The sequence below is a fragment of the Miniopterus natalensis genome, chromosome 3, assembly GCF_054644295.1.
Source record: "Miniopterus natalensis isolate mMinNat1 chromosome 3, mMinNat1.hap1, whole genome shotgun sequence".
NCBI lineage: Eukaryota > Metazoa > Chordata > Mammalia > Chiroptera > Miniopteridae > Miniopterus > Miniopterus natalensis.
The window spans coordinates 41,901,954-41,923,006 of NC_142083.1; the positions used below are offsets into that span (position 1 = coordinate 41,901,954).

General features: G+C 40.8%; 1 protein-coding gene across 1 annotated transcript in view; it reads right to left on the reverse strand.

The window, feature by feature from the left end:
• SSBP2 (single stranded DNA binding protein 2) overlaps nt 1-13,052 on the reverse strand; it is a 239,473-nt gene extending 226,421 nt beyond the window's left edge. The window contains exon 1 of the mRNA XM_016210348.2: nt 13,000-13,052. Coding sequence (XP_016065834.1) covers nt 13,000-13,031 — 32 coding nt within the window. The 5' untranslated portion in view covers nt 13,032-13,052. The remainder of the gene's footprint in view (nt 1-12,999) is intronic.
• Nucleotides 13,053-21,053: the final 8,001 nt, after the last annotated feature.

Consider the following 21,053-nt stretch of genomic DNA (forward strand, 5'->3'; position numbering starts at 1 on the left):
TGTTCACTCTGGTATCATACATAAATGGGAAAGGCTTATTTCTGGTATTTGATTCAGGAGAGAAAGGCTTCACTCCTAGCCTGGACAGCGGGCCTGCTTGCCCGTGGGCCTGATGGTCCATTTTGAAGTCCAATCACTCTGCGCCCAGGAAATGGCACTGTTTACCACAAAGGTTCAGCTAGAACTGTTGCTAAAATTACTCTGTGACCATTCATGTTTCTGGAAATCAATTTTCTGACCAGGCAGCTACCTGATGCAAAGAAGTTAGGAGTAAAATGTTTCTTAAAACTGCCAACCAAGTTACCCCAGACCTTTCCAATGGCCAGGTAGTAAACAAAATTGTATGCACTTGTTTCGGTGAATTATTATTTAAATGGCTCGAAGTAATGTTCTCATCTTCTGTCGCCATAGAAACCATTGTAAAATTTCTTATAAATACCTCAGAAACAGGACTACCTACCCCCATGGAAATGGGTAATGGGTACAATGGACCTACAAGGAAATAAACGGCTGCTTGACAGAAAATAATGTAACCCATGGAAAGAAATCTCTTTACGACCCCCGTCCTGATGAACATGCTGAGTACATGAACAGGTTGGGAGAAAAACCTGAACATATGGGATGGTTTTGGAATAAATGGTTTGCAGATACCACCTTCCCAAGACGAGTAAACTTCTCTCGTTGAGGAACAGTCCATCGAGGGATTAGCAGTAGAGTGATTTTGCCTATATTCAGAGAGTACGTGCCGCAGAGCTGTCATGGATCAGACAGGCGTTGTTTCAAAATGACAGAAAGAAACAGCCAGTCTGCTATGCCAACACCCAGAGAGCTCGTCTTCAAGTGAACTGTATCCTGTTGCATAATGTCAAGTAGATTTCATCATCTTAATCTAATACTAGATTAAAACTTGATACCTATATAAAGGTAAAGGACTGGAATACAGGCTCCACCTTTGATAAGTTGTGTGATCTTGGGCCAGTGGCTTGGCCTCTCTAAGCCTCAGTTTCCCCATCTCTAAATTGAAGGTAGTGCTTATATTTACAGCAGGATTCAATAAAATAACACACACGAAGCACTTAACACTGTCTTCAGCACTTAGCACCTGGTAATAAATATTAGAAATTATTACTGATCAAAAGGAATAATAAATGCAGTAACTAATAATAAATTTGCTCAAGTCATCAACCTATATTGTGCATTTTTACATTCTCTCTTTCCCTTGAACCCGTAGGCAATATATGATCTTAAATAATTGAAAAGAGTGTGCTGAGGGATGAAGAAAACATAGATTTTTTTTTTTTAATCCTCACTGAAGGGTATTTTTTCTACTGATTTTCAGAAGGGAAGAGGTGGGGGGCGGGGAGAGAGAGCAAAGAGAGAGAAACATAGATGTGAGAGATGATGTGAGAGAGACATGTCCGTTGATTGCCTCCTGCCCAGGGCCAGGGATCTGAATCGAACCTGCAACCCAGGTACATGCCCTTGACCAGGAATCAAACCTTCGGTGCCCGGGCCGACGCTCTAACCACTGAGCTACCGGCCAGAGCAGAAAACCTAGATCTTAAAGGCAGAGTCAGTATAATTGCTGCATAGCTCTGATCAGTCTAGTATTGGTGGATCCGGAAGTTTCCATGTGCCATGGGCGTTCTTCTTGCAGTATTTCCTCCTGATGCTTGAAAAGAAAGTCTGTTTTCATAAGACCTTAGGCCTGATTTCCAGTGGGAAAAGGGCTGAAGAAATTCGGCTTCGTTTCCAAGTATCTTTGCACTTTTCCCAATTGCACAGAACCTCCAAGCTTCCCCAGATTACCTCGTTTCAATGACATCGAATCTTTCAAAGGGAATGTAATAATTCCACAGAGAACTTAGCATTTCTGACAGCCTACCTCCCACTGTCCTCAGTGCCTCATAAATTATGCCGCCTCTGAATGTGAGCTGGGCAGCACCATTTTCCTGGCCCCTCATGATTCATGGTTTCTCTTAACTATGTCAGTGCCTCGTCAGCAAAGCTGTTTCTTTTGGACAGAGGATGATGTGAGCTGCTTCTTGGAGGCAGCTTACTAATTATGTACTGATTTTACAGACTGGTGATTTTTTTTTTTTTTTAACAATTTCAAGGTAACTAATAACTATTAACTTTCGGAATGACTTCCAAATTCAGAAAACATTACCATTTAATTAACAATCTGCACTTTGCAATATACTGTGACCTGAGAAGCCATTTTAATGGTAATATGCTCTTATCATTAAAATTAACTAACAAACCAGAAGAATGGTGCTGTTCAGGTCAGATATGAAGACACCATTATGAAAAGAAAGTGAAACTAAAAACAAGTATCAGACCAAAAGATCCAAACAGCCCCTGTGCCAGCTCCCCCGTTTTGCACTCCAAAGCAGGTCCCTCCTGACCTGCAACTCCAGGAACCCCAAATCTCAGCCCTCCTGGAGCACAGGGCTGAGCCTGCTCATTGGAGGCTTAAAGGAAATAGGAGGAAAAGCTCCTAAAGATAACTTGCGTCTAGAGTGCTTTCTGCTACATGTATGATCTTTACATGTAAGAATACAAACCCGTTCTCATGACTGTCTCCCTTCCCTAGCCCCCAGGGCTTCCCAGAAGTCCTCTGGGTCACACAGGCTCTTCCTGACTTAGGAGCCCTACACTGGGAGGGGGTATGGAAGTGGGTTCGCGGAGGCCTTCCCAGCATTTCCCTTGCCCCCTTCTGCTCAGAGGGGGCTCCACCACTGCCAGGATGCTTCTTCGGATTTAGGGAATGCAGAATTGGGAGAAAGGAAGTGAGAGAAGGAAGAAAAGTTGCCTGGGATATGGCTAGGAAAACAGTTTTATGGGATTCGGAGAAAGGAATTCTAGAAAAGCTATAGGATGAAGCCATTGGGAGAGCAAATGATTTAAACAAAATGGTTCTGTGGACTATGTGTGGACAGCGCAGTGTTTGAGGGAGGCAAGTGTTGAAATTATTTTGAGGTTACCTTTTAGTTGCTGGGCCATGGTTCTCGGACTATATGATGACCCCGAGACTGCACCTCCTGCTTTTCTGCCTCAGTAGAATTACTTTGGGGATGGCCAACAGGTTCCCTGCTGCTACTGCTTGGTTCTCCTACTGCCAGAGTCCCCCCGACTTCTGAAGTCTACACATAGGAACCCCAGAGTCAGTGTTGGTACAGGACGCCCTATAGACTCCGGTGTCCCGCCCTTGCTAAGGCTTCTCCCCCTTTGCTCACCAGCTCCATCCCGTGTCTCTCTCCTTACAGGGTTTTGAGACCCAAATTCACAGGGACTAAAGATATGGGAAATCATGCTCCCCTAAAAGCGTTCAGAAATACGCTCAGTTAAGAGAGCTAAAAGCTATTATGGGTTAAGTAAGGTTTTTTTGTTTTGTTTTTTTATCTGAATTGATGACCAATTATTATTCAAGCATGCTTCTATGGGAAAATTGTGTTCTGATTTCCAAAAAAATAGTATATAGGGATTTTAAAAAGATGACCCAATGTAAGTCTAGGGTTGCCTTTTAATACTTTTTGTGTAATAGTGGTATTGGTTAGAGGTAATTTTTAAAGGACAGATTTATCATTTAAAAAAAATATGTGTATGTAGGTATGCATTTAAACAAGCCTATTGGATATGTACCTATGTGCTAATAATAATTATCTTCAGATGGTAGTATAACTGATACTTTTTTCTCAATAGCTTTATATTTTCCGCCCTAAGAAAATAATAATGATTTTTTCATTTTTCAAAAAAGCAAATAAGATTGAAAAATAAAATTTATAATAGCATACAAAAATTTTGTGAATATTTACGGATAAGTCAATAAAAGGAATACAAGACTTCTATGCTGAAAAAATATGCAGTATTGCCGAGAAATTTGGGGAGAAAAAAAAAGACTTAAATAAAGATAAACATGTTCCTGGATTGATACACTTAATATTGTCAAGATGTCAATTCTCCCCAAAGTGATCTATAAATTCAATGCAAACCCAATAAAAATCCCCAAAGGTATTTTTTGTAGTAATTGACAAGCTGATTCTGTAACATATATGAAAAAACAAAGGACCTAGAAAAGCCAAAACAATTTTTAAAAAGAACGAAGTTGGAAGACTTAATCTACCTGATTTCAAGACTTATTATAAAGCTATGAAAGTCAAAATGAAGTAGTATTAATAAAGATATAGATAAACCAATAGAACACAATAGAGAAGTCCAGAAATAGACCCGCATTTATAGGGTCAAAAGATTTATAACAAAGGTGCCAAAGAAATTCAATGGGGTTGAAAAGATGGTTTTGTTCAGTAAATGGTTATGGGACAAACGGATACCCATATGTGCAAGAGTGAAATGACTCTTATCTCACACCATATTCAAAAAATTAATTTGAGATATACCATAGACTTAAATACAAAAGCTAAAACTGGAAGCATTTAGAAGAACATATTAGGGGAAATCTTTATTATGAAGGGCAGGCAAAGATTCCTTAGATTGGACAGAGAAAGCACTAACCATAAAAGGGAAATATTAATAAATTGGACTTTATTAAAGTCAACAAATCTCTGCTCATCAAAAGACATTGTTAAGAAAATAAATAGGTAGTCTACAGAGTGGGAGAAAATATTCACTATATATTTGACAAAAGATATTCAAAGCACATCGATAATTTAACAATAAAAAGATAACACACTTTAAAAGTGAACAAAAGACTTGGAAACATCACAAAGGAACACTTATAAACAGCCAATAAATACACTAAAATATGTTCATCATCATTAGTCATCAGGGAAATGCCAATTAAAATCACTAATAGACCAGTATGAATCCACTAAAACGACTTCAATTTTAAAACATCGACAATATTCAATATTTGCAAGGATGTGGAGTAGCAGGATTTCTCATAATTGTAGTGAGTGTACAGTGTAGAGTGTAGAGAATGGTACAGCCACTCTGAAAAATTCTATGGTATTTTATCCTGGCAGGTGTGGCTCAGGGCGGTGTTGGTTGGTTGTCACCCCATGCACCAGGAGGTTGCGAGTTCGATTCCATGCAAGGGCACATGCCCAGGTTGCGGGCTCGATCCCCAGTAGCGGGCTTGCAAGAGGCAGCCAATGTTACGCTCTCACATTGGTCTTTCTCTTTCTCTCCCTCTCCCTTTCTCTCTCTCTGAAAATCAATAAACTATTCTTTTTAAAAAAATTATATGGTATTTCATATAAAGTTAAATATATATATCTACCCTATGACCCAGCAATGTCACTCCTAAGTGTTTATCCAAGAGAAGTTTTAAAAAAATATGTTCAGGAACAACTTGTGCTATATTCATAGTTACTTTATTTATTATAGCAACCTCTGCTCCACCCCCACCCCCACCCCAAAAACCTGGAAACAGCCCAGATAGGAGGCTCTTCCTGGTCAGAGCCCTAGCTCTCTGTCCTTTGTCATCTTCCGTGAATGCCCTTGCCCTTCCTACCCTCTCACTTAAATATTCTCAGAACACGTGGATCTCTCCCACGTTCATGCCTCTGCACAGTGCAGTTCCCTCTGCCCAGAATCCTCCAGCCCTCTATTCCTTTTCTGCAAGTCCATCCTCACAGGATCAGCCTGAGTCCTTCGAGCTGCCTCCTTCCCTCCCCTGCAGTCTTAAGCTTGCTTCCCCTTTGACTCTTGGAATGATCCTGCTTCATTATAATCTTATATATGCGTGTTCATCTCCCCCACTAGCTCTTAAACGTCTATCTTCATATATCCCTTGCACCTAGCATTCCATCTAGTGCATGGATATTGAAAGAAAATTTGTATTTGTCAGAATCTAACTTACTTTGCACCTAATACTGAAATATATACTTCTCATTTACCTTTATTTCCAAATTCAGGTAAGTTTCATAATAACATTGCCAATTGAATACCTTCCCTCGTATGATCCCTACCCGTAAGCGGTGCTGTGGGAAAGCTGAATAAGTAAATACTCCTCTGATGCTATTAGCCAATGTTTGTCCTGTGTGTAAATTACCACACGTTCTCATTGAATCTTATCAGTTGCTCTTAGTGCTTTTAATTCTTTAATGATTTACACGCTAATGGAAGATTCTTAAGTAGATGATCTTTTGAAAAATGTGCTTTCTGTTTTTTATAGTGGCCTTGGCATGTAGATTCTTAATTGTTTATAACCTAAATAGGTCCAAAGGAAAAGTAGATACTTTTCAAAAAGAGGTGGGTTTTTTTTTTGGGTTGTTGTAGAGGGCTTTCCTGTGCATTGTATCATGTTCTGCAGCATCCCGAGCTTCTATTCATTAGGAGCCAGGAGCACCCCCAAATTGTGACTACCAAAAATGTCTGCAGGCATTTCCAACAAATCCCCCCAGACACAATCACTCCCAGTGAGAACTACTGCCCTTAAAGTTACGAGCAGTGCGCAGGAATCAGACAGATCTCGGTTCCCATTCACACCTTATCACCAAGGGCTTCAGTTTAAGCTATTGCCTCTCTATACTGAGTTTCTTTAATCTATAAAGTGTAGGGAAAAAAATTGTGAATTTAAATAGGCTAAAAGATCACAGGGTGTCTTCAGTGAAAACAAGTCATGTATGTCTCATAGGTCCCAGGTCTTCTGATTCTATGGGGTCTTTGAGCAGCTTCACAATTCTGTTACTTGTAGAAAATTGATAAACATGTAATTCTTGATGATAAAAGCCCAAATTGTGACCAGTGGAGTGTAATCAATTATTTGCCTGTGGATATTAGCACATTTTTCCTATTTTTGCATCTATTTGAAAATTCTTTTCAATATACCTTATTTGACCACATCTGTGTGATATTGTGAATTCTCCTTTGAATTCATTGTAACATCTTAGAGGTTTCCTAATTAATTAATTAATTAAATGAGATCTTTAATGTGTCAAAAAAAAAGAAGAGGTGGTTGCTCCTACAGTGATCCATTCATTCTTTCAGTGACGAAAACATGAGACACATGTCTAAAGACCTCAGGAGCAGAGGTTTTCAGTATGCAAACTGTACCAACTAAACTGCTCCTCTTCTGATTCCTTACAACTCTCATATTTTTTGTATGCATTAATCATATAAATGAGGGGAATAAAGGAGTGCTTTGGAAGCAATGGTACTGCCTGTGATTCTCTGGATTCTTTGTTTTCACTATAGACATTTATTAGTTCAAATGTCAATCTGTGCTGTAAAACACCTAGCCCACTTGGTGGCAATAACTAGAAAAGGACCTCTGACATCCAACAGGGACATAACTGCCTCATCATTTACAAAACCAAAATGTACTTTGTAGGTTAATTTCTTATAGAAGTCATTATTTATTTAAAAAAAAAAACACCCAAGAAACAAAAAACAGTTTTAGTATTAACTATCCCATAGTGTTTCATTTTAAACTTACTTATTGAAATGAAGTGTTCCACTATGAGCCCATAGCTAAAAGGGTTTCAGAAGTGTAGAAAATTTACTGGAACTCCGAAAGCATTGCCCTGAGATCTCAGAGAACTTGACTTTGGTTCTTTCTAGTTCTCTGCTCTGATGCGTATGTGATTTTAGGGAGCTCTTGGCTCTTCCTGAATCTCCTTTTGTGTGTGTGTTTGTGTGTCTATAAGGTGGTTGAGCTAGAAAGCCTTAGGTTATTGTCAGCTTCAAGATTCAATGATATTTTAATTTTTTCTCTATGAGTGTTCTCTTGAGAACCAAACAGAACTGATATTTCTCAGAGGGTCACAGTACAGAAAAAAATGTGTTGATGTTCCCTAACTCTCCACTCCTGCCAGGTTATGTATGACTCCTGCCACTTTTGGCTGGTCCCTACCTTCCCTCTTTGGTTCGATAACAGGGCCTCCACTGGGGACTCGACACTCAGGCTCTGGTTCTTCCTCAGGAGCAGCTTTATCAAGTCCCATCACTCTTTGTCTCTCTTTCCTCATGGGTGCGTCTCTTTGAGAACCTTTTAATGGAACATTTCCTCATCACTATGGGCAAAGGGATCGCTATGGTTGGGGTGCGCCGTTGTTTTCAAACTCGGGGATTCCTCCTTGGTTGTTTTCCTTTTCTCCGATTCCTTGTTTGCCATCTGCTTCTCTCACATTTCTTCTTTTAGTGTTGAGGGCTAGGTCAGCAGCCGCAGAGAACTCGATCAGGGCCTTGTCTCTGTGGGGACGCATTTCCCTGACAGCATCGATCCTGGGCACTTCTGCTTTGCAGGCAGCTCCATAGAGGAGGAGCTCGTGCTGCAAAGGGGGGTAGGCTGTTGTCTGGTCAAGGTGAGTTTGAGGCAGGCGACTAATTCACTCCTCTTTGCTCATCTGTTAATTCTGCTTAAATAGGAAGTGCTTGCAATTTTTTATTTAAAATCCACTGCCTGACTGAGATCTTGTGATGGCAAGATTCAAAGACAATTTTTATTGCTAAGTTATTAGTCCTTTGAAAGAAGGAAAATTTGATGTTTAATATTTAAACAGTTTCTATTTTGCTGAATTCTTTGATATCTGAATGTTAGCTGTGTAACCATTTAAGGTCCATTTATGGAGACTTTTCCAGGCATTTAAAGCACTACAGGAATTTATTTGTAATGCTCTTGCATGAAAAAGTGCCATCCATTTCTTGCCATGCTGGTCATTGCCAGTAGAGATGTCCATTAGGAGTGAAATAAAGAAATGTTTTCTATTTTGATGCATTTCAATTCGTCCATTGTGCTAGACTGTTCTTTTCTTGAGGACAGAAATAAATTCCTTTGATCCTGAAAATGTTATCTTTTCTTTACATTTTGGAAAAATTAACAGAATTTAGCACAAGGAGATTGCATCATCTCTGGACAAAGAGAATAAATTGTATTGAATTTCATTCACTTGTTTTCTCAATTTTTGGTTTGAGGTTCAGGAGTCATTGAAAAAAAAACTGGCACAAGTGTGCCTGGTTGTAGACCAGATTAAGGATTCATTCCCCATGCTTTTTTTTTTTTTTTTTAAATTCTCACCCGAGGATATTTTTCCACTCTTTCAGAAAGAGTGGAAGGGAGGGAGAGAGAAACATCGATGTGAGAGATACACCATTGGTTGCCTCCCGCACGCGCCCCGACCAGGGCCAGAGATAAAGCCTTCAGCCTAGGTACGTGCCCTTGGCCAAATTCAAACCTGGGACCCATCAGTCTGCAAGCCAACAATAATGCTCCAGCCAAACTGGGTAGGGCCCTCATGCATTTTTAAAACATTCCTTCAAAACATCCTCACCTTTTAAAACATTCCTTCAAGATACACTCCCCTTCATGGGGCCTGTGCTTCCAGCAAACGTTCCAGCTCCCCAAAACTGTCACTTGACATTTTAAAGGCATATTCTATTACCTGTACAAAACTGAACTACAATTACTCTACAGCCCCAAACAATCCATTCACCTTATTATTTTCATGGTATCCATAATTCCTACAAATTCATGCTATACCAATATAAGAAAATATATTGACAAGCTTCCAAAGGAGCGCAGTACTAATCTTTAGGTATAACACAAAAATGTGGTCCCATGAAGGGAAGCCAAAACCTACTGTGGTTTCAAATTAGCAAATTCATTCATGAATGCTAATTGAGAATTAAATTATAGATTTAAGACCACTACCACAACTTTCTTCCATAAACTGTGTCCATTTCCATGGACAAAGAGGCAGCCTAATAGGGTAGAAAAACCTAGGCTTTGATCTCCAGTACTGAGTACTCCATTACTTTGCCAAATGACCTTCAGCAAATCATTCAACCAGTTGGTCATAGTTTCCTTAGGTGTAAAGTGGGGATAAATATTACAAGATCAAAGGAAACATTATGAAAACACTCCAAAAACTGTAAGGTCACATTCACATACTTTTTGTTTATGGTTGCGGATATATTTGGAGCACCTGCTTCACTCAGAGGCCCTTTCTGCAAGAACTGCTGGCACCTATAACCCTTACTAAACAGGGAGGCATAGTAATCATGTTTGTGCCTTCCTCCCTGATGACACTGGGAGACACCTGACCAAGGACCCCCAATGGCAGTGAGGAATCAGATCTTCTCTTGAAATTAAAGAGACTCGAGAGTGTCCTCAGGTGGCAATCTGTTGATCATGAGAACTTGGGACCTATCATGGCCATTTTCAACTATGAGCTGCTGAGGAATAGAGAGAGAATGCCGGGGAATGGAATACATGTGCAGAGAGAGCAAAAACAGTAAATCGTAAAGTGACAGGGGAAAAGAAGAGGCAAGCTGGTTCTAGGTCTAGTCCTTAAACTAGTCTACTGTGTATGTTGACTATTTTTTTCCTGGGATGTCCAGAAGTTGGCCTGTTTTAACCTCACAATAAACTCCCCTTGAGTGACTTTCTTTTCCTGGCAATGCATAGAGCTTTGGCTAAAACATTAATACCACAATTGAAAAGGTCACTACCAAGTACACTGCAGATTTTATTGTACCCAAAGCAAAAGTTTTAAACTGTTTTTTGTAGCTACCAAGATGAACTTCTTCCAGATACGCTTTTCCAATTGTAAGATGCAGACTGGACCAAAGAAGATTCAGGAAGAGGCCCAATTTGTGGCACATAGATTTACTAACTAAGTTTGAAAATGCACTTCAAGCAATAGGAGGTGTTACCCTCCAAATGGATTCTCTCACTCTGGTCCTCATTATATGAAGTTTCCGAATCCATAAAAGGCAGCACAGTATAATGAAAATAACATAAATTTTAGAGGTAGACCCAGATGGAAGTTCTGACTCCTCTAAAGATGAGCTCTGTGGATTTGGTCAAGTTATTGAACCTCTCTTAGCCTCAGTTTCCTTATCTATACATTAAGAATAATATTTCCCTCTTAGTTTGTTTTAAAGAGTAAACAAGATAATTTATGGAAAGAGCTTGGCATATTCAAGTACTCAGCAAATGTTCATCTCCTCCTGCCCCTCACTCACCATGTGAGTCCTATTTTTTTATAACAACAAACCCCATAGTATCACTCCAAATTAGTAAGCAGAAACTAGGAGAAGACAAAAACCTCTTTTTGAATTCTTGACCTAGTCAGCCAGAAAGCTTCTTACATTATTGTAAAAAGAGGAAGTACACAGGGCTTAAAATCAGACTTTCGGCAGAAGGGACTGAAATTGAAGAGAGCACCACAGAGGCCTCTTTTAATTTAGATACACGTATTTCGGTCAACAAATTATCTTCTTAGTGCAGTAACATCTGATGCTAATACGTGTCCAAGCCAGTGTGTGCTGTGTCTACATGTACGAACAGGGCACAGCTGACAGAGTGGCCTTTTCATCCCATAAATTCAAGATTGACTTGTTAAGTATATCTGCTCATTTGCATGAAGAAAGCTAGAATGCTTCACACAGCAAGCAGGCTCACTGCTGTAATGCTCAGTAATAAAATCTGTTAAGCTTCACAAGTTGTTATTTAGCTTAAAAGGGGACTATTTTTGACAAGGAAGCCCTGTGAGAAATGTACTACATGATATCACAGGAAATGATTTCTAGAGGACTGTGATGAATCTAACCAAATCATTTCAGACATCTCCAGCCCCGCCAGTCCATGTAATGCTATAGAAAAGCATGTGTGTTCATTAAAAATGTCTGATTTCTTATGTGAAGGATATCGCAGATAATCTCCTGGAAGCCAGACTTCAGTGGCTCTGACCATTTCGAAGCCTAAGATTTGAATTGCATGTTTTCAACATAGAGGCACAAAGAGGAAAGAGAGCAGGAGGATCATGTACTGCTATCTACATACACGAATAATTATTCCTCAAGCAACCTGATAGAAAATGGGTAAGAATCAAGACATACTCTTGTAAAGACTAAGACCCAGACTCTCTTCACCCATCTACGTCCAGCCCTGGTGCCAATAACTTTAAAGCAGATATAAAATATAGAAAAATATTCATATTCTAAACGAAGAGCTTTGTTAAAAATGACCAAAATATCAACCACACTCCAACACACTGTATCCTTATGTTAATGTTTTTCTGCTGTTACGGAAGAACACAACTCCATAAAGAATAAGAACAATGCTGTTCTATTTATATTATTACTCTTATGCATGACATGCTAATTCAACGTCGTAAGGAGAGGTATCAACAATGGCAAATCGAGTTTAAGCAGATTATTTAAACTGGGAAATTTGATAGCACAGCAACATTAATAAACCATAATCCACCCATCCATAGTTTTACCCCAGCTTCTGTCTATTTAAGGTCAATTTAGAAAAGTTTTCCAGCAACTACTCTAAACTTAACCCCCTTTTCCATTTTGGTATTTGATTAGTGTTTAACTAAGTAAATTTATGATATAAGCATTATGACTCTCTAAAAAAGGGCTCCCTCTCTACCCCCTAAAAAAAAAAATCCTCACTAATTTAGGTTAAAAACAAAGTAATGGCAGCAAAAGTGTCTTTAAGTTTTGCAATAATCCTCCCAGTACTTTTGCATCCCAAAAGGCGCCAGATGTGACCAGCCACTGCAAAATGGTGAGCTGTTTATCAGATTCTACGCTGGGAACCGGCACCTGTAATTTTGCTCTTATTTTGCATCAGCATTATCAAAACCCCTGAAAAATGACCACGCGAAGGGTTCGTGCAATCACACACGCACCTTCAGAGAGAAACACCCTGTCGGCTGTCTGTCCTCCCGAAGGTGCCCACGACAGCTTCCTTTTCTCTTGTCTGCGTAGCTGTGACCCTCCTTCTATAGGGAGTTTCTGCTGGTGGTTGTGGCTGGAAAATAATGCTGAAAAGTTGTACCCGCAGCCTGTAAAGAATCTATTGTTGATCCCTTTGGGTAATGCAAACAATCACAGTCCTTTTCTTTCATTCATTCATTTTCCTTCTTTCACCCAGTTTGTTGTTAATGATCAGTTGTAGCTAAAAAAGAGGCCCCTTGTCCACCGCCGTCTGGGGTGAATGTTTACGAAATAAACATATTTGAACCACGCGATAACAATTAATCACTGCGTTCAGCCGTGGAGCCCACTGGCCCTTACCTTCTCCTTTGAACCCTGGGGCTCTGTCCCATCCTGCCCGCAGTTTTCCCAGCTGCCTGCTTCAGCCTGTTCCCATCTTGCCAGTGGTGTAGAAACACGACAGGCTACCTTTTGCTCGCTGGCACTTGAATAATGCAGATTCTTGGAACTTCACTTTTGCTTGACTGCTGGTTTCTAACCGTATCTGGCAACAGACCAGTAATGTGGTACTGATGTCAAGATCCAGCCAGGCTAGAAGTTTGCTTTTTTAAAAAGTTTGTTTTCTTTGTTCCTATAGAGTGATTTCCCATTCAAATGCTTGAAAACAGGGCATTTTTAAAAAGTCTTCTGTAAGGTCTTTGCATAACAAGTGGGGAAACTGAGAAGCAGAGAGTTTCAGTGACTCATCTGGGATGGTAGAGCCTTTCACCACCAAGCTGAAGTTGGGACTCTGCGCTCCTGACAGTTGACGGTCAGCAAGGTAGACTGGCTTATATCACCTTTGGAGTTAGAGCTCCACAGAATTCTCCTTTCTAACGTGGGCTTTGACTAGTTTTGTTTCAGCTTCTTACTGATGGTGATTAAACATGTATTTGTACATTAAACTAACCTTAAGACCAAGGACAGTCTAGCTATGTTTATGCAGGAACTTATAATCGCTGCTTGAGGTGCATATGCATCCTAAAACTTAAAGTGCTAAGAGCACCCAGAAAAACCTAGGGCTAGCTTTATTTCCTGAGTTAGGGGTTAAATTAGCTTTAATGTCAGCGATGGTCAAAACGTTTACATCCATCCCAAAATAACTTACTGGAAAACAAACCCTATACCTAGCAGTTTACCTGTTGCTCAATGTTAGGAGAGTCTCTTGCCAAATATGCAAGGCTGTGAAATGTGTAGGTGTATGGGAAGACAAAGGATGCGGAGTGGTCACACCCCTGCCCTAGCATAAGTAAGACCTCATGATGACCAACCAGATGAGAGTAACCATGGTGCCCCAATGAGGGCCATGTCAGGCTCCATTAACGTTACATAACTTATGGGGTCCATCATTAAAGGTGCCTCTCCTCAACAGAGTTGGGGGGATGACCCTAGTTTTTTGCATGTCACTTCATTTTAAAAGGCTATTTTTCAAAATTGGGGAAAACTTCCATCATCAGAGGTCTCAAAGATAAGTTCTTTAATGGATAATGGAATATTTTCTAGTAACGTTAGTTATTTTAAAGAAATAAGGTGAGACTTAAAAGCAAGAGCCAAAATATCCTTCTGATTTGGATGCAGATGCAAAGGCCCTTACTTTGCCCACTATAAGCTCTCAGTGGAAGAGAGTCCTTTGGGAGCCTGAGAAGTCTAGAGAGAACCAAGATGTCCCCCTGAATCCGTCAGAAACCCTTGGAGGGGTCCTAGAACCACCTGTCTCTAATTAATCTCCTCTACTGTATTCCCTCAGCACTTACACAGTCATAATTATATTTACGATTGTAATTGTATTATATTACAGTTTAGATCCCCTTACAATAAATACCATAATAATGAAAACCTCACTATGAAAAGATTTCCAGGCAAGGAGGCTTGGCTGGTCCTGAGAGAAGCCTTGTGTTCTAAAAATCAATCAATCAATAAACCAACAAACAAGGGATACACTTGTCACTTGTCTGAGTTCAAGTGTATGTTACACTCAGATCCTTGGCATAGTGCCTGAGAAACAACCTGTTTCCTATGCTGGGAAGGCAAATATAACCTTTGAGTCTGTGGCACAGGTTCAAGGCAACAGTCAGCCCTGTGAACAGGAGAGTGAGCTGACCGAGGACTCCAGGACCTTAACAAATGGCGTGTTCCGAAGACACCAACTCGTTCTGAGCGTGAAGCACAGCCAACTGGGCATCTGATTCTGATAGACACATTTTATAGATGGCAGTCTGAGCCAGTGAACCCTATCCCTAACCACCACCACTAGAGTCACTTGCCAACCTTTCAATCAAACATTTATTCGGAGAGGTTGTACACCGGTGCCACGTAAGGAAGAGGAAGTATTTGTGAACGAGCCGTGCCAGGCCTGAGGAACCCACTGCCACAGTGCAGTCTGTGGGCAGCACTAGAGAAAGCAGGTCTCACTATCAGTGACGCCACTTATCAAATGCGTGACAGGTAGCCGCAGACGTCAGCTAATCAAACCTACAGATGAAGAAACTGATGCTGTGGGAAGTTCAGTTTCTCTAAGCACATCCAGCTAGGAAGCAATCGAGCCAGAATTCAAAGCCAGAGCGGCTGTCCGCCGTGACACTGTCCTCCTCGCTCTATAGGAAGCCACCTTCCCAGCACCAAAACCAGGTGGGGGCAAGTATTCAGTCCTCTTAATCAATCGTGGCCCACAAATTGATGAGAATGAAAAAAAATAGAGGAAAGGTAAATAATTTAAGGCCATACCGCACAGCCTTCAGCAAAGATGATGGTGGTCTGACAGAAAGGAAGGGTGTGGAGGTTGACTTTCAAATTAAATGATTGAATCGCCAATGGAATTATAGGCTTATTAAATACAAGCGCTCCTTTCTGGACTCGTCGCCTACTTACATGTCTGTACTTTAGCCCTTTGCCAAGCTGATATTCAATATCTAGTCCAAAGGGAGGGGCTAAGATCCCCAAGATCTGTAAGAAGAGAGATTGCAGCAACAAGAAATAAAACACAACCTCTGCAGACAGACTTAGCTCAAACCCCAGCTCTCCTACTTAGTACCCGCATAACTTTAGGCAAGTTACATAGCCTTTCTAAACCTGTTTCCTTATTAATAACAGGGGGGTGAAGCTACTACTAGTATGTAGTTCATAGGACTATTCGGAGTATTAAATGACAAAATGCAAAAATCACACTTGGCACATAGTAAGCGTTCAACATTATTTAATTACTATTTTTAATAGTTCTTTGTTTACAAATTAAAATTTGACATCCATTTCTCTCTTACTAGATTCATTTATTACATTGCTGTCATAAGAGAAGAGAATCTATTTTGTCTTGAAGAAAAGGGTAATTTAATGACCATGCAAACTTCATTCTTCAACATTTCTGTAAAGTTTCTGGACTTTGTAGATCATTCAGGAAATAACACCAAAATTAGATTAAGGCTCCTTACATTATTACTGTAGTTGATTGTTTTCCTTAAAGTTGAAAATTTTATAATAATTTATTCAAGGAAGTTATCATCTGAGCTCTAAAATTTCTTCAGATTCGTATCCCTGACAGGAAAGAAAGCCATCAGGAGCTTCAGATAAATAATAAATGCAACTGTGGCTTTAGAAGATGCTTGAGTAATACCGTCTTCAAAGTTCTCAGGAATTAAAGGGCGCGGATCAGAATAAAACCAGTACATTGAAGAGGTGGGGTATTTGCGCTGCTGACGTGCCCCCTCCATTGCCCGGGTCACTTGTTCTAGAAGCCACGGGAGTCCCCGGCCCCTCAGGGCACTTCGTACACGATTCAAACATAGCAGTTACCGCATCACACATATACCTTTTTTGGGCTTGGTTTGGCTTTTCTTTCATCCAGTGAGGTTTTTTCCTGAAGGACTGAAATAGAAATATGCTAATATGCTGCCTGTCTGCTCAAAATCTCTCCCACTAACTTCAGGCAAACAAACAGTGAAATAAATAAAATAAGAAAAACAGACGACAACCACCCAAACTCTTCAAGACGGCATTGCAGGCCCTTGAGGGCGCTTTCCCCTCCAGGCTCAGCTTTGGCAGCCCCGGCCTCCCCTTGTATGCCGCCCAGGACTGCCCGCCGCTGCAGCTCGGTTCCCGCCGCCCCTGGGCCCAGGGCCTGTTGTGTCCTGACTGGAATGCGGCCTCCACCCTTCCCTTCCCTTCCCTCCCCCAACACTGTTCAGCTGGCTGGCTGCTGCTATTGTCCCTTTCTCTGCAAAGCCTTCCCCGACCTTCCTCCCTCAAGAAGGGGTGCAGTGATTTTTGACAGTGTTCCCATCACAGCAGGTATTCCCCCAATACACACTTAGCACTGGGAGCTGAAATGCGTGCTTTCTAGCCCTTCCCTACTAAACAGGAAGCTCACTGAGGGCAGGTGCTGGGTCTTGCACACACTGTAGCCCCAGCTTCCAGCCCATTGCCTGGCAGATAAAAGATTCTTAGTAATTATCTGTTGAAAAGATGAATCTAGAATTATACACTTAAATTCAACAAACATAATACTACCTTTCAAACAATAAAGGACATGTAACATACGGAGAAAACACTATCTTCTTGCCAGCTGGTGTGAGAATTACTTTGTAAGAAGAGGCTTGCTTTGCTATAAATACTCTGATAAGCTTGCAGTGGGGTAGAAGCAAGACTCCCTCTGGGGTCCAGGCTTTGTGCAGATGAAAAAAACCCTGCCTAATAGAGGAGAGAAAGCAGGCAGGTGCAAGGCCAAGGGCTTCCTGGACGAATAGGTCAAAGAAAAGAAGATTCTAGCTCATAGCTCACCTATAAAGGGACTTCGGGGAAAAATGCATAGTGGGGGCTTTGCTTTGCTAGATTGTTTCCTATGTGGTGCATGGTAGAAACTCCTTCCTCCATCCATCCTATTACATCTTCAGTAGGTTTACTTTGATAATGCCTCCGTGTAAAAAGTTTTGTGATTTGGGAAGCTCAAAGAAGACAAGGGAGATATCAATATATGGCTATTAAACAGTTTTTAAAGTATACATCTTCCTGAGTCTCTCTATGGACTTCCAAACAATGTAGGCTCCTAAGAGCCTATGCTGTGGAGGTGCCAATGACCTGAGGTCATCTTTAGGACACGTGGCTCCTATTCTCCTTCCTTGGAGACAGGATTCAGACAGGATCAGCTGGCTCACTTGATTATATCTTGAGGATATGGACCCATCACAGCCTATCTTGCACTGTACATAACTCGGAGTTACTCTGAAGGGTTATTCTGTGTTGGGCACTTGCAAGTTTGGAGAAACTGGAGAATTTGGTGAAGTGGCGTATGCATAAAACAATTGTGATAGGAGACTGGGGGAGGAAAGGTGGATTGAGAAGGCTGAGCATTACCTCACAGTGGGGGAGAGGGACACAGTGAAGAGGAGGTCTGCTGGAGGTGGTCTAGTGCAGGTCAGAGAGCCTGGGGCAGAGGCCCTGCGGAATAGAGAGAGGGTTTGCGGGCGAGCCTATAGCACAAGCAGGCTGCAGTGTAAATCTTCTTTAATCTTCCTTTCAGAAACTTGAGTAAATTTTACATGACTGGCTCATGTTTGGGGTTGAGTGGGTTATATCTCACACCACCAGTGCTTATAAGTGACTTGACGGTGACCCTAAGGACTATACAGAAAGCTTTGTGAGGGGGCAATTATAGCAGTATATATTCCACAGTTCCTTTTCCTTCTCAGATTGCAGAAAATTGCTGTTCAAAATTCCCCACTTTGCAACTTATCCTGAAGCCTTTTTTTTTCAGGAGCTTTGATCATGATCACTCCTGACTTTGCATCCAGGCGGTTTCAGAATCAGCCTTGGTTGTCCTCCAGGCTGGTCCGCACAGCTGGGTGGCAGCGAGCCGGGCGGGATGCTGGAGTCCCTGAGGCTCCAAGATGTGGGTGCTGGACTTTTCTGCTCTCTCAGGGGAACGTAAAGCTAAATGCCTTCTGCCTGACCTGGAGTCATATATACCCTTCAGTGACTAACTGGAAGTGACTGGGGTTTAGATTTAAGGCATATCTAGAAATGTTGGAAAATCTTTTACTTTTCAACAAAATAAAAGATTATTAAAGACTTGAAAGTGGGGGAATAGCATAAAAACACAGGTTAATGCTAGAAGCAGGAGGCATTTACACTGACAAAACTCAAAGTATAAATAGTTTTTTAGTTCATTACCATTTGGAGCTAGTGTTGTTCAAAATAATGTTAATTATTAAAAAGAAGGAACATCATGAATCTAGGATAAAAATAAAATATTATTTACCAAAATAGTAGTTTAATGAAAGGTAATTTGGTTTTATTTAAAGGATTTTAAAGCACATAGTAGTATTACCTTGGAAAACATTGCTATTAACCTTCAGCTGTAAAATGACCTTCAATAATGAGAAGAGGCATAATATCAAAGAAAATGTTCTAATACAAATAAAGATGTCTGGAGAGACTACATAAGAGATGAGGCTTCTTCAGTGAAACCAGGCAAAGGAAGATGGAAATTAAGACTTTACCTAAAATGAAGTAGGAACCCATTTTATGAGAAGTAAAGCAAAATGAAGGCTTCAGCCACCCAAAGTCACACACCAGTGATTTAATTGGAAAGGTCTTTTTTTATAAACAGGATTAGTTCCAATTAATGGAAAATTCAAATTATGTTTATAAACACTAACAAAATGCTATCATTCTATAGCATATTACTTGCACAGCACCTATCCTGTAGGACATTTTATGAAAGACAAAGGTTCATTAATTTTGCTAATTCTCCATTTTATAGATGAAGAAACTGAAGTATAAAGCATTTAGAAAACAAGCCACTACAAGTTTCCAGAAAAGCTGAAGAAATTCCTTCCCTCTTAGTCCTTTGTTCATGATATTCCCCCAAGGGGGGGGGGGGGGAATAAAAACAAGACCCAAGTGGCACAAAATGAAAAGGGGAAAGTTTTATAAAGATCTACAGCAGCAATGCAGAAGAGGTGTGGAATTGAAAGTAAATACATATTTACAAATTGCAGTGCCTTAAATTCCCCTCTCCCTGGTCCTTCTAAAAAGGCACAGATTCAAGGCACTGTTTCATCCAGAGGAAAAGCTTCTTGATACAAAGCTCTTAGGTTTGTAGCTTCTGACATTCTCTTCTTTAGCACTTGGTAGACATTTAGCATCCTTGGAACAAGCAAAGTTCATGCCATTGTTGACACCACCAGCCACAATATGATCTGGCAAAGTGGGGTTCCTTTACGGAGGCCTGCCCTTAAGTTACAGGGCCAGCTCCATCCTTGACCTGCTGCTCCTGGGACTGAGATCTCAATTAGAAAAAGCCCACAGCCCAGCAGGTAGGATCAAAAGGCTGTCTGACCAACCAGCAGAAAAATATAGCTCTTGAGATTTTCTATGAGCAACCCAGAAGCAATTGTTGTAAGCGATTGTCCCAGACCATGTATATAGGTGATATAGGTGTGTGTGTGTGTGTGTGTGTGTGTGTGTGTGTGTGTGTGTGAGAGAGAGAGAGAGAGAGAGAGAGAGAGAGAGAGAGAGAGAGAGAGAGAGAGACCTTTGCTGTTGCTCCCTTCCTGACTTCCAGAGGAGCTCCTGCAGTTAGTTACCCAGGAGAGCACAGGGCAGAAGAGGAGTCCAAAAATGTGTCTGGGGAGGAAGGAAGGGCTGGGTCACAGAGGACCTGCACTGCTGTCCACACTGAAGAGCTCAGATTTCACCCAGAAGACATTTGGAAGCTGAAAATTTTTAGCAGAGAAATGCATTTAAGAACCATCATTCTGGCTGACTGCAATATGGAGTGAAATGAACAAGAACCGCCTTGTTCATCACTGTAGCACAGTGTTTGGAACAAAATAACTAAATAGGTGCTCAATAAATATCTGTTGACTGGATGAGTGAATGAATAAATGATTGAATGAATAATTTTATTCAGGGAGAAAGAAGAGCCTGGCAAAGAGCTCACTTTGCTGAAGGTTGCCAACAATATCTTAGTCATAAGGCAAATGAGATTTCTGTGCGTAAGAGAGGGTAACACTGTCTACTTCAAAGAATTGATTATGCCTTTTGGATGCTTTCATTATAATGGAGGAGGAAGAAACAAAGACAATTAAGTAAACTATTAACAAGTTGTGATTGGTATCATGAAAGAAACCAAGGGCCAAGATAGGGATTAACAAGAAGGACCTATTTAGAGGATATGACTGAGGAAAATCTCCCCTAGAATGGGATATTTAAGCTGTGTCCCGAAGGGGGAGAGGGAACTAACTGCTGTATGTGAAGAACCCAAGGAAGAGCTTTACAGCAAGAGGCTCTGAGGCAGGAGAAGTCGTTTAGTTCCAAAAACTGCAGGAAGACCAGAGCGACTGGAGCTCAAAGCCCAAGCAAGAAAACAACAGAGGCAGGGG